The 13,978-nt window shown below is 36.0% G+C and overlaps 1 protein-coding gene across 2 annotated transcripts in view; it reads left to right on the top strand.

Moving 5' to 3' along the window:
* The first annotated feature begins 258 nt into the window (after positions 1-258).
* The window catches only part of LCA5 (lebercilin LCA5), a 76,757-nt gene continuing 63,037 nt past the window's right edge, over positions 259-13,978 (top strand). The window contains exons 1-2 of one of the 2 annotated variants that reach the window (XM_060030314.1): positions 259-413; positions 10,857-11,246. In XM_060030314.1, the coding sequence (XP_059886297.1) occupies positions 11,048-11,246 (199 nt within the window). In that variant the 5' untranslated portion in view covers positions 259-413; positions 10,857-11,047. Of the gene's footprint in view, positions 414-10,804; positions 11,247-13,978 lie in introns of those variants that run through there. The other variant, XM_060030315.1, reaches the window with a different exon arrangement.

Genomic DNA, 13,978 nt, shown 5'->3' on the forward strand with positions numbered 1-13,978 from the left:
AGCTTAAAGGGCCGGGCGCGCTTCTACGAGCTTCGGTGCGCACGACTTCGCCACTCTCCGTAGCCTCTACAGCCAGAGCGGTCAACCAATGGCCGCCTAGTCTCGTACTCATCGTCCCGCCTTCCGGTTCCACTGAAGCCAATAGAAAGAACCCTCTAACAACAGAAGCCAATGGGAGGTCGGGGGCGGGCTTATCATTGGCTGCGGGCGTCCCGCAGTGCAGTCTGGGCCTCCCCCTCCGTTACCCTGGAGCCGAGGTCGCCGCGCCGTTGCAACCCAGGAGCTGACGTCCCTGCCCCTACCTTAGCCCCGTGTTCAAACTTTCCGCACCCCAGCCCCCTGAGCGCCCGCCCCGCAGCCGGGTCTGGCACCCCTTCTTTGGCGGCCGGACGCCGAGGCCCCGCGGACAGAAGGTAAGGAGGCGGGCGCCGCGTCCGCGTTGAGGAGGGGCGGGAGCGGTTTGGAGGTGGGCTTTGGGGTGGGCGTGGGGATAGGGGGGACTTGAGGGTGCGAGTTGAGGCCGGGCTGTGCGGGACCCGCCAAGCAGGTTGGGGGCGTGCGAGTGGAGTTGTTAAAGGATAAGGGATGGAGGAGGATTGGGGGACGCGGGGAGAAGGAAAGTCCTCGGAAAACAAATCTGGAGCCCGGCGGCTGGGAGGGGGTTGGGCGGAGGGGAGGTTGACCGAAAGATGGGGGATTGGGAAGTTAGGATGAGAACGAGTTCGGGAGGGGTTGCTTTGGGAGATCAGGGTAAGAAGGAAGGGAGCGCCTTGCAGGAGGATCTAGAGAAGGGGTTCGGAGTTATTAGAAAGCCCTAGGGGCCTGCAGACACTGAAGATGGGAAAGGAGGGATGGGGCAAGAAGGGGAAGGAGGCTGTGGGGCTCTTTGTAGCCCTGGAATTAATAAATGATAGGAAGTTAAGACTGATTAGAGTGGAACGGCTCTTTGGTGCAGGCTGTGAAATTTTTACACATCCTTCAGAGATGGGATGAGAGGAGGGGAGAGTTGGCAAAAATAAAAAAAAAAGTGCCTTCTTGGCATCGGTGAATCGGAGTGGGTGCTCAGATACTTGGCGTTTTAAGTCGGCAGGACCACGGGGTAGCGTTTAACAGTAGTGAAGAGCACGGATCCAGTTCACCTGAGCTTAATCCCCCTCACTGACTTCCACCTGAGCTTAACTCCCTCTCACTGACTTCCACCTGAGCTTAAACCCCTCTCATTGATTTTCACCTGAGTTTAAACCTCTCATTCACTTTGTGGCCTCAGACAAACCACAACTATCAATTAGTAACAAATTGGGAATTAAGCAGGAGAGTCATGCTGTCTGATCTCTTTGTCAAGTTTCAATAGGTTTCTCTAACTGGGGCAACAAAAATGAAAGCAGGATATCAGTTAGGAGGCTGTTGTAGAAGTTCAAGTGAGAAAAGATGGTGGCTTGGACCAGGGCAGTTGCAGTGGGGATGGTAAGAAATCATCAAATGTGGAGTATATTTTGGAGATAAAACAGCCTGGTTTTACAGATGGTTTGGTTGTGGGATGTGAGAGTAAGAAGGAATCCGGGATGATCCTTAGATTTGTGAAATGGATAATTTAGTAGATGGAAATGCCATTTAATGTGATCAGAAAAATAGGAAAGAGTGGGTAGGAGTAGAAAGGGGATAGATCATGATTTTGTGCTGGCATGTAAGGTTGAAATGATGTTTAGATACCTAGCTGGAGTTGTCACATAGGAAGGTGAATATATGAATCCGAAAGGCAGGGTAAATGAAGTCTAGGTGAGATCACCTAAGGAGAGAGCGTAGATAAAAGAAAAGAGGGCCAAGTATGTGGTGCCTTGTGTACTCCAACCTTTAGAGGTCAGGAAGAGGAGGCGGATTCAACAAAGAAGACTGGGAAGAGACAGCCAATGAGGTAATGAGAAAACCAGGAAGGCAGGTGGCTATGGAAGTTAAGTAAGAAAAGAGAGTGTTGTAGGCAGGAGGGACTGGTCAGTCTCGTCCAATGCTGCTGGGGGGTCAGGGGTGAAGAGGACAGAAAATTGGTTCTTGGATTTCACCAGGCTGAATGTCACTGTCTCTTTTGACAAAAGCTATTTCAGCGGAATGGTCGGGATGAAAACCTGACTAGTGTGGATTCAGAAAAACATTGTTGGAAAGGAAGTAGAGATGACATTCTAGATTATAAATTACTCTTCGAAAACTTTTACTGGAAAATTGGGAGTGGAGAAATTGGGTTGTAGATGCAATAGGCCATGGAGTCAAGCAGCAGCTTTACTAGAACCTCTTTGTTGATTGGAATGATCCTGTAGAGAGGGCAGAATTGCAGGAGCACAGTCCTTGAGATGGAGAGGAGTGGGAAGGAAGACAGGTGAAAAGTTTAGCTCTAAAAAGGAGCAGAAATGCTGCTTCAGTTTTAGTAGGGGGAGCGCCACACTATGGAATAGATGCACATGGAGGTGGCTTTAAAGATGAGGTAGTTCTCATCGATGGTTGGTATTGAAATATTGAATAGGTCCCTCAACCAAGAGTCAGAAAACTTGTAGTCCATTTCCAGTTTTACTAACTTAGGTCTGTGACCTTAGATAAGTTGGGATCTTGGGTAAGTCACTTTGTTTTTCTGGGTCTTAGTTTCCTTAATCTATTCAAAGAAAGGAGTGATTTCCCAGGGTTCCTTCCAGTGCTAAATTGTTATGTAATCTTATTGAACTATAGTAGTTCATTTGTTTTTACTTCGTAAAAACATTATTAGTTATTATTCTAATAGTTGTCTTACCTCATCTTTATCCATTTCTTCCTTTCATATTTTGGTCTAATATTTCATGCATTTTCTTTTTTCTTTAACTTGTTAACTTTTGTTTTCCTGTTTGCTTGTTTGAACAGTTTTTCTGGCAGCCACTGACAGCCAGGCAACGGTGTTCTTACAAGGACTAAGGACTAATTTTATAAAGGAAAATTTTCACAAGTGTCTAAATTTCCATTTTCTAGGAAGGCTTAGATCTTTGGGTTGCTTTATTTTCTAAGGAATGCTTGTTTGTTGTCATGAAGGTTTGTAACATAATATGGGATTAGAAATACCTACCTTATTTCAGCATAGATCCTAAGTAATCAGAAGTTTGGCAAAGGTAACAAAATGTTCTCTAGCATTCCTGGGACTATTCTTCTCCTTTTTTTTAAATTTAATTTTTTATTTTATATTGGAGTATAGTTGATTTACAATGTAGTGTTAGTTTCAGGTGTACAGCAAAGTGATTCAGTCATACATATATCCATTCTTTTTCGGGTTCTTTTCCCACATAGGTTATTACAGAATATTGAGTAGAGTTCCCTGTGCTGTATACTAGGTCCTTGTGGATTATCTGTTTTATATATGGTAGTGTGTATGTGTTAATCCCAAACTCCTAATTTATCCCTCGCCCACACAACGTTTCCCCTTTGGTAACCATAAGTTTATTTTCTATTTTCGAAGCCTATGAGTCTGTTTCTGTTTTGTAAATAAGTTCATTTGTATCATTTTTTTTTTAGAGTCCACATATAAGTGATGTCATATGATACTTGTCTTTCTCTGTCTGACTTATTTCACTTAATATGATAATCTCTAGGTCCATCCATGTTGCTGCAAATGGCATTATTTCCTTCTTTTTATGGCTGAGTAATATTCCATTGTATATATGTACCACATCTTCTTCATCCATTCCTCTGCTGATGGACATTTAGGTTGCTTCCATGTCCTGGCTGTTATAAATAGTGCTGCAATGAACATTGGGGCGCCTGTATCTTTTTGAATTATGGTTTTCTCCACATATATGTCCTGGGGGCTGTTCTTGAATTTATCACTTTTAAAGTGTTCTCATGTAATTAACATGTAATATTTTCAGGGAATATATAAAGGATACATACATAATTTATTGTGACTGTTTTTTCTAATCTTCTCTCTTTGATGGAAGAGCCAGACGCTGCTCTAAAAGAACTCATAGTGTATTTTTGCTCATTTTAGTTTCCTCATTGTCTAAAATGGCGTCTGTATCATCAGTAACTTTTGTTGACTGAATAAGTGTATGAATTGAATAGTAGTTTCATGAACTTTGGAAAAGTGATTGCTTATATCAAGTTGTCTTGAAAGGTCGAGAATAATTGTTATGAATAATTAGCCTAAAGATGACTTATATTTGCTGTTAAAGATATAGATCTGACCATATGTATTTGTCTCTTCTACTTGGAGACATTAAAATCATATTAAAGAAAAAAGAGAATAAACGTATAACATTGTAAGAATGATAGAATACTCTCAGTAGACGAGAGATAACAACACATTTCTGAAACATGAAAGAAATGACGGGTGGAATAGATTAGAACAGAACTATGTCCCAAGATATTCAAGAGGGAACTGCAGCAAAGAAATATTCTGATATATCCAACAGAGTCTCAGAGTATCTTGGGATTTAAAAAGTCAGAAAAGAAAATTGAAAATGGGGAGGAAGAATAATTAAAAAACTATAAATGGAATAGTTGTGCCTCCTTTTCCACCCAAGCTCATGCACAGCGACCGTCAGTGTAATACTCTCTGCCCTTCACCCCTCACTCTCTTTCCCATCAAAAAACATAGAAGTAATTTCTCCTGGAAATAAAAACAAAGATGACACTAAAGAAGAAGTAGAGTTGCCATGGTGGACATTTGTGTTTGGAGATAATCCCTTCTCATTGCTAACTTTTAGGGAGTCCCCAGCATAATGACTGATTATTTGCTGTTCATCCTAAAGCAACATGTGCCTGTCAGGAGGCCCCGCTCACATGTACATGGTTTCTGTTCATTCTTTTTCTTCTTTCCTAAATATCAGTGGGTGACTAAAAATTATCTTCAAAGAAATAAAATCAGCAGTGTATAAAAAAACCTAAGATGAACAAACTGAAAAACTGTAACTGTGTGAAACGAAGATAATTTATGGATCAGAAGAGACCTTAAAACAAACAAAATCTCTATTTAGTGTTCTTGGGAAAGAGAATGTATTGCCTCATTAAAGTAAGAACAGAATAATTATTTTAAAAAATCAGAACAAGAAAGAGTTCTTGCAAATTAAGATGTTTGCACAAATTAAAAAAAAAAATTCCTGGATGATTTAGAAGATAGAGTGAGTAAATGTCTTTGAAAATAGTCCAAAAAGACAAAGAGAGCAAGTCTGTTATTTAACCAGTAGAAGTTTCAAAAAGAGTAAAGGAAGAGTCAGTTATCAAAAAAGAAACCTAAGAACATTTCTCGTGCTTAAAGACACAAGTTTCCACATTAAAAGGAAGAGGGAAAGAAAAGGGCAACACAATGAAAACAGAACCACACCTACGTACATCATTGTGACATTTCAACATAGCAAGAGGGAAGATCCTAAAAGTTCCTAGGGAGTTAAAAAAAAAAAAAAAGATTACCTATGAAGAATGAGAATCAGATGAACATAACTAGAGTGTGAACTCCATAAGGGCAGGGATCTTTCGTTGTTGTTTTTTCATTACTGTTGCATAGTGAGAGCTCAAGAAAAGTGTATGTTGAGTAAAAGAATGACTGTCACATCTCATAAGCAGCTCTGAGGGTTTAGAAGACAGTGGAGCAGTGTCTCCAAAGTTCTGAGAGAGTCACTTAGAATTTGGAACCTATGAAAACTATCAAGTATGAGGCAAAATAAAGACATTCTCAGGCATGCAAAGACTCAGAACTTTTACCTCGGATAACCCTTTCGGAAGAAGCTGCTTGAGGATATGGAGCAGTAAAATACAATGAAAACTAATAAAGACGATGACATGGGCCACTAGAAATGGTAGATTAACTCAGAAGTACGGTAAAAGTTATTCCAGAATGACAGTGGTGCAGCGGGTAGAAAGTTATTGGTTTACATTAGAATAGGAAATTACTGGTCTCCAAGAAAAATGTCTTTTAGGAGGAAGAATAATGGATTTCAGGCTATAGATAGAATGACTAAGAAACTGATAGATATCAGTGATGTGATAAGAAGGATGCTTTTTCCTCTCAAGAAAAAAGGACAATTAGGAATTCTAGAGAAAAACCTCTGCGTAACCAACATGTAGTTGCATGTTGCAGCCATTTAAAATGAGGTGTGAGTTAAATCCTCATCTTTCATAGTCTAAAATTGCTAATTCAAGAAATAGTATAAGCACAGTACTATATATAAAATAGATTAGCAACAAGGACCTACTGTATAGCACAGGAAACTATACTCAATTTTTGTAATAACCTATAAGGGAAAAGAATATGAAAAGGAATATATATAGATAGATACACATAAGTGAATCACTGTGCTGTACGTCTGAAACTAACACAATAATATAAATCAACTATACTTCAGTAAAAAAAATAGTATAAGCAAAAAGTATAAGCCATTAAAATAGTTGTCCCAGGAAACAGGATTTGGATAATGGGGCAATGGATATTTCCTTTTTTTTTTTTTAAATATGTATATGTTTGGGGCAGGGGTTGGGGCGAGAGCTAGTGTTGGTGTATATGAGATGAATGGCAGGTAATGTTTTTGTGGATTCTTACCCTTCGCAAGAAAAAGTTAGGTGGGACCCCTGACTTACATGGGATAGGTCATAGGGAGCTACTGCTGCTATGTGCATATAAACAGAAATAATCTTCATCCATATCATATAATCAACTTTTAATTATACTGTTAAAACTGAAAGTCTTTGACAAAGAGTATTAATCAGAATTTACTGAGCATCTTGTATGTTTGAATTGTAATATGCAATTATTGATATTTACCATGTGCTTATTGTGTGATAGTTATTGAATTATCCCATTTAATTGTCACAACAATTCTTTAAGGAAGTTACCATTATTATTTCCACTTTACAGATGAGAAAATTGAGATTTAGATTTAGATTGAGAAGTTAGGTGGCTTCTCCAGGTTTGCACAGCTAATAAGTGATAGAGCCACTTAATTGCTTTAATCCATCATCCTTTTTTCCTAGACAGTTTTTTAAATGTGTAAATATTTTCTGTCATGATTGCAAAGTGAAAGATTCAGACTGATTTATATATTTTTTAATATTAGTACTTGTTGCTGATTTCAGATCAGATAGCTAATTGTAACAGAGACTGAGATTGCCAGGCACTAATAATCTACCAGGAAGTAAAACAAAATTCTAAGTTTGTTTGCTTGATTTTGAAAAAATCTTTTTTGTTAAGGAAAATTTGAAACAATATGAAAGCAGAGGTAGAATAGTGAAGCTGCAAGTCTCCACAGTTTTTACATAGTTTTATTAACTCATGGCCAGTCTTATTTAATCTCTACTTTTACCTCCTTCCCCTTGGATTATTTTGAAGCAAACCCCAGACATTATTTAATTTTACCTATAAATATCTCAACATCTACCTCTGAAATATAAGGACTCTTTAAATAAAGTAATCACAATATCATGATCTCACCTAAAGCAATAGCAATTCCTTAATGTCATTAAATATCCAGTCAGTGTTTAAATTATCTTATAATTTTCTTTTATATAATTTGTTTGAATCAAGATTGAAGCAAGGCTCATAGATTGCAATTGTTTGTTTTCCTTAAGACTTTTAAAAAATATAGAAACCTTCTCGCCATCTCTTCTTTTCCTGCTTGCAATTTATGCGTTAAAGAAGCCAGTTTGTCCTATAGGCTTTGCCACAGTGTGGATTTTGCTAATTGCTTCCTTGTACCTCTGTCCCCTGTATTTTCTATAAATTGTCATTTCAGTTTAGAAGTTTGACCAGAATCAGATTTTATTTTTCTTGTAGGAGGAGCCGATTACTTCAGAGGTATCCTTGTCCTATCTGGAAGGCACACAGTGTCTGATTCTTTCTTTTCTATGGTGTTAGCAGCCATTAGTGAGCACTGTCTACTTTCATTATTTCATTAGTGGCTACAAAGTGGCAGTATTCTAATTCTGTCATTCTGATATTCCCTTTTTAATTTATTAGCTAGAATAATTCTGTAAAGAAACAAACTTTTTGGCCAACCCAATACTTCCCCTTATCTACTGTTTTGTTATTTTAAGATACAGCTCTTAACAGTATAGGTAGGATACATGTTTGATTTTTTTCTCTTTATGTATCAATTTCATATGAATGAGTTGGTTGCCTAGTGTCTTTCAGAGGTAACTAATTAGTTTTTTTAAAATAACATATGACCTCATGAATTTAAACGTATTTGATGTGTCTTAATCCTTTGCTGATATAATTCTTATTGACGATGCAATTGTCCCACTGTTGGCTAGTCGGAGCTTCTTGGAGTGCGCTCCCGAGCCCTTCTGATGCTCCATCAGGAGTGCCTCACAGCTTTCTCGCTCTCTAGTATGAACAAATTTCTAGATTTTTAGATTCATCTTGTATGTTTCCTCTCTTAGATGTGGAATAAGACGTTGTACAAGGAGTTCTAGTTTCTTCTAAGGGAAACGGTATTTAGACACTACATTTGAGTGCTGGGAATGTTTGTTGCTATTAATTCGTTTCTTGCTTCTAGGGTTTTTCAGTGGACAGAGCTGGGAAACAGTGTTTTTTTTTTTTTTAATGTAAAATCCGTTATAAATTCATACTGATACTCAAAATTCACCTTTTGGGCTCCAGAATTTTAAAACTCGTATTGGCTTATACTTGTTTGTTTTAGAAAATTCTAATACCTAACCGAACCAATGTAATTACTTGTTTGCTTTATCTCACAGTGCACATGTAGTAGCCTGAGAATAACAATGCCAACAATGTGATTATTGAAACTAGTTTTTAGAAAAATTTTGTACCTTTTTGTCAGTAGGATATATCTCACTAGGGATTGTGTTTTAAAGTCATTAGAATTGGTTAATCTGTGTGGTTCTGCCACCAACTGTATATATAGTTACATTTATTTGTTTCATTTTCTTTGGATTCATAGGAAATGCTTTTTAAAAATCTAATTTCTAAAAATTATTATTTCCAAAGTTGAGTCTACAAAAGTTATAAAGAAGTCTAACTCCTATCCCTATCCCTGAACTCTGCTTCCTGCTTTCCTCTACAGCTATACTGTCCAATAAGCTAACCACTAGTGCATGTGGCTTTTAACATTTAAATTAATTAAAATTCAGCATAATTAAAAATTAGTTCTTCATTCACACTTGCCACATTTTAGGTGTTCAGTAGCTACATGTGGCTAGCTATCATACTGAACAGATTTTAGAACATTTCCATTCTTGCTGAATGTTCTGTTGGACAGCCCTGCCCTAGAGAACCCATTGTTTGTTCATTATTTAATTTGTTCTTCTACTTTTTAAAAATATAAAAAGTTGTGTATATAAATTTATAACCCTCCTTCTTCATTCAATGGTAGCGTACTATACATGCTTTTCTCCCTCTTCCTTTTCTTAATCTAGAGATCACTTCAGACTGCAGAGAATATACAGAGGTAATCCGCATTCCTTTAATAGCTTCATAGTACTGTACTTCACTGTGTGGAGGTTTACAGTGTATGCAGCCAGTTCCCTATTGATGGTCATTTTGGTTGTTTTAGTCCTTTGCCCCTACAAAAGTGCTACATGAATAGTAGTAGTGCTACCTTGTGCATGTGTCATTTTCATTTATTACTAGTATATACTTTTAACACTAATTTCATCAATGGGCTTTTCATTTCTTGTAAATATTAAGAACAATTATAATTATAAAAGTAATCCAATTCCAGACGTTATTTTGGTATATTATGTATACCTTGGTTTGCAATTTTTTTTCAGTTCCTGAGTTCAGTTAAAAAGAATACTCAGTGTTTTCAGTATTTTTCAATGACTGTGTGTAGTTGAGATCATATTTATACACCAGTTTGAATTTTTCTTTTTACTGTAATAGTATAAGCATCTTCGTTATTAACACAAACTTTCTGTAAACATTTCTAACAGTTGCATGATACTAGGCTATATTGATTTTTTCAATACTTTCCTTAATTTTGTTAGTTATTTTGCAGTGGTTAGATTAGGTTGCTTCCTTTTTTGGTTTTTTTTTTTAATTGTACTGCATTAAATATTTGTGCATAAACTTTCCCCCTATTTTTAGGGTAATTTTCTTGGTATCGGCAATGGAATTATCAGATCAAAGGTTAAAAGCATAATTAAAGTTTTAATATATTTTGCCAACTTTTTTCCCAGTATTTTCTTGACAGCCATTCTGGAAGCATTGAGTGTTGAGAAATCTGTGACAATCTGATAGGTTTAAAAATGGTATCTGAGGTTGAATGTTATTATGTGCCTATAGTTTGTATTGCTTGCTGTGGGTCTTAATATGTATTTGCCCATTTATCTTTGGACTTCATATTTTTCTTATGGCATGATATGAGGTATTTATTGTTAAGGGTGGTAACCATTTTTCTGTCGTGCTGCAAACGTTTTTTCATCAAGTGCTTTAATTTGATTAATTTTTTTACATACTTTCAGTTTTACATTTTTATGCAATTTTAGATATTTTTCTTTGGTTTTGTTAGCAGTCTTGTCCTTTACCACCATCCCCCAACACCCCACCCCCCAAAAAAAGAAAGAAATTGGTGATTTGATCATAATTCACCTGTTAAAAATCAGCACTTGTGTTTATTTTAAATCTTAAGATTCAAGGGAGTCAAGTGCAGTTAACATTTATTCAGAAGCAAGTATATGTCAGGTACTTTACATGTTCTCTGTCTAGGCTATGACAGTTTGTCTTTTCTCCAAATACTGTAAACAACTGTGTGAAAATATAGATGAATTAAATTACAGCCTCTTTTAAAAATTATAAGCAGTATATTATTTTGCTTTTAGTATATTTCATTGTAATTAACTGTAGAAATCTATTTCATGAAATATGATGAGTTTCCTTCCCCCTTCCTTAATTGTAGGGGAAAAAGTGTATTTTCTGGTCCCTCCTGTGAATTGTGGACCACAGATACAGAGAGAAAACAAATTGCACATACATGAATATTATCCCCGGGATCTGAAGACTCTAAAAAATGCTCTTCAGGATTGCCATGGATTTTTCTGAAGAAAAGAATCTGTGAAATTATGTGAATAGAGGCCATTTTTCAAAGCCATGGGGGAAAGAGAAAGAAGTCCAGGTACTGGTAAAGAAAGTAAGGCAGGCAGACATTATTACTCTTACTGTTCATCTGATTTTGGAGCTACACCACAGTCTTCTGGCCGGTCATCGCTGGTCCATCCGTCCTCACCGGCAAGTATTAAGGGAAAAAATCCTAAAAAACAAATTTCAGACAGCCAAATGCGTCATCAAGGTAAGCATCCTTTAAAAAAGTCCAGTAGATCTAGAAAATTCATTTTGAATGCTTAAGGAAAACATGTATGAATGAAACTCTTCTATTAATATGTATATGGATATGTGCATGGAAATGGGATGATTTACATTTAGAATAGGATATATTTTTATAAATGTTGCTTATGGTACTGTGTATTATCCTTTGTTATATTCAAAGTCATACGGTATACCAAAGAAAGAACCATAACTGAGGCTTCTCATTTTGTTTTCTCTTGTTCCTAAATAAATGATTATCTTGGAGTTTGTGAGGTACTGTAAAGGCAAAAAAACCACAAAAAGCCCCACAAAACACGTGGACCTTCCTTTATCTTCAATTTCAAAAAGTAGTGAGAAGCATTGATATAAAGTGGTTAAGGGGCATTTTTATAGATTGAGTAAAATTACTTTCCCTACTTATTACAAAAGTTCAAATTCAGCCTAGAATTGGAATTTGGGGCTTGGGTCCACCAGTCTGTTTTCTATTAAGCTGTGTTATAATGGAAACAACGTAAATCATTAGAAATAATTTTTCTTACTAAAATGTTACTAGTCTGGAACTAGTTATTAATATATATTTGACGAGATAATGTTCTAGAAATCTCTTCTTCATCTTAATAAATCCCTGGTCAAGAAAACCCTGATGTGTACTTAGTAACAAAATATGTAAGGAGTATATCATAGAAAAGTAAGCTAAGGTAAATGAGGTTTTATAATATATGTTAATAAATACAGCACAATATAACAGCAGTAGCTTAGAATGGTAAGATTGCAAGGCAGGGAGTGGTAAGTTTGGGAGATGAAAAGGAAAACAGGGGCAAGGCAATGAAACACCTGGAATCTTGTGTTAAGATATTGACTGTTTCTGTACAGGAGAATAGTTAGCTATTGAAAAGTTTTATTCAGGAGTTTGATTAAATTTGCCTTTACAGATTTTTACTTTGAAAAGTAACATTTGCTTTTTTAGAAGAGTGTATGTTCCTTTTGAAAGCAGCCCTCTCATGGATCCCTGATCTAGCTTCCCAGGGATGTTGATACTTTGAACAATTTGGGTGCATTTTCTTCTTCTGTTTGTTTGTCCTGCAAGTACAATGCTGCAGGTTTCTTAGTCTCTTCCTCCAAATCTGTCTCAGTGCGGTTTTCTTGCTTTGATTTTGTGACTGAGAGCATGATCTGATATTAAACTTTTGCTATATAATTAAGAACAAACAGACCTTAGGATTGAACCTTAGAAAATGACTGTTTATTCCCAAGAAATCATTTACATACCTTGGGAATTACTGGCAAGAATACTTTTTCACTTGTTACCCAGAAGCAGTTTAGGAGGCTACCCAATTAAGGAGTCAGAACTTCTTACGCCTTATCTTATTTAAGAAGATAATTGAGAAAAAGCTATGAGAAACAGTTCTAATATCACCCAGAAAAATTTTGGTTATTGTCTTCAATCTGACTTGTACTGTTTTCTGCTTTGCATTATCTTTTGAATTAAAATCTGTGGTAATTTGTCTACCTTAGATCAAACAACATAACCAAACTGATAACTTTCCTTAAACACTAAGTTAATTCCTTTTGGTTTAAGTCACAATCATCAGTGTAGACTAAATTAAGGAAAGAACAAATGTGATTAAAAAAGCATCTTTAACACTTGAATTTGTGGAATTTCATGTTTGATAACATATTCTTCCTCCTTTTAAATTTCAGCATGCTTTATTTGTGCTCTATCAGAAGTTATTTGTGCTCTATCAGAAGTAAAACTTGTGCTCTATCAGAAGTTATAATAAAATTTAATAATTTATACATCTTTGTGTATTACATATTACATACTTATTCTATTTCTTGTTTTATCAGTAATATAAACACTGAGTTTTTGGTAGATGCATAGTTTATCTTTGTTACATGTTTTTTAAATGAGTCATACCGTAATTTTAACACCTGATGGAAGGAAAAAAGCAGTTATTTGCCCACCCTCTTTTTGGTGGTGACTTAACAAGGGGGAGATGAAGAATGATATACACAACAATAAGTCATCTTTGTTCTGACTCCTATTAGCCCTGTATTTCATCTTGATAGTTTTAAAAATGAAAGAGGTAGATGAACGCTAAGAAGTATTTTTGAGTTCTGGTTAAGTGTACTTTGTCTGTAGATGTACTAATAGAATATGCTAAAAATCAATGTTCAGATTTTTAGGATGTCAAAAGTTGGTTGTGGAAGCCCTTTCTGTCTGGCTAAACTGTTCAATAAAATATTAGTGGAAAATTTTTATCCTGATTTGTATAATATCTAGGCTCTAACTTTTCAAATTAAGTTTCCATTTGTATGAAGTCTTGTTTGCTGAGCAATATAATTTTATACATAAAAATCAGAGATTTGGAATGATTAACATTCTTCCTTGTGTACAGTCATTTTTATGTATAAAGTTTCTGTCACTCCAAGAGCTGAATACATATTCTATAATAGCATATAGATACTAAAACTCTATTAATTCAGTATGTTGGGAAAGAAAGAGAATTGAAATGATGGGTGCTCCAATTTAAAACTGGAGCAATCTCTCCAATGGAAATATAATGCAAGTCACAAATGCAAGCCACATATACAATTTTTTACTGCCACATTTAAAAAGAAAAGCAGGTGGAATTAATTTTAATAATATATTTTATTTAACCCAACATATCCAGAATATTATCATTTCTAAATATAGTTAATATAAAACATAGT

The sequence above is a fragment of the Delphinus delphis genome, chromosome 14 (assembly GCF_949987515.2).
Source record: "Delphinus delphis chromosome 14, mDelDel1.2, whole genome shotgun sequence".
Taxonomy (NCBI): domain Eukaryota; kingdom Metazoa; phylum Chordata; class Mammalia; order Artiodactyla; family Delphinidae; genus Delphinus; species Delphinus delphis.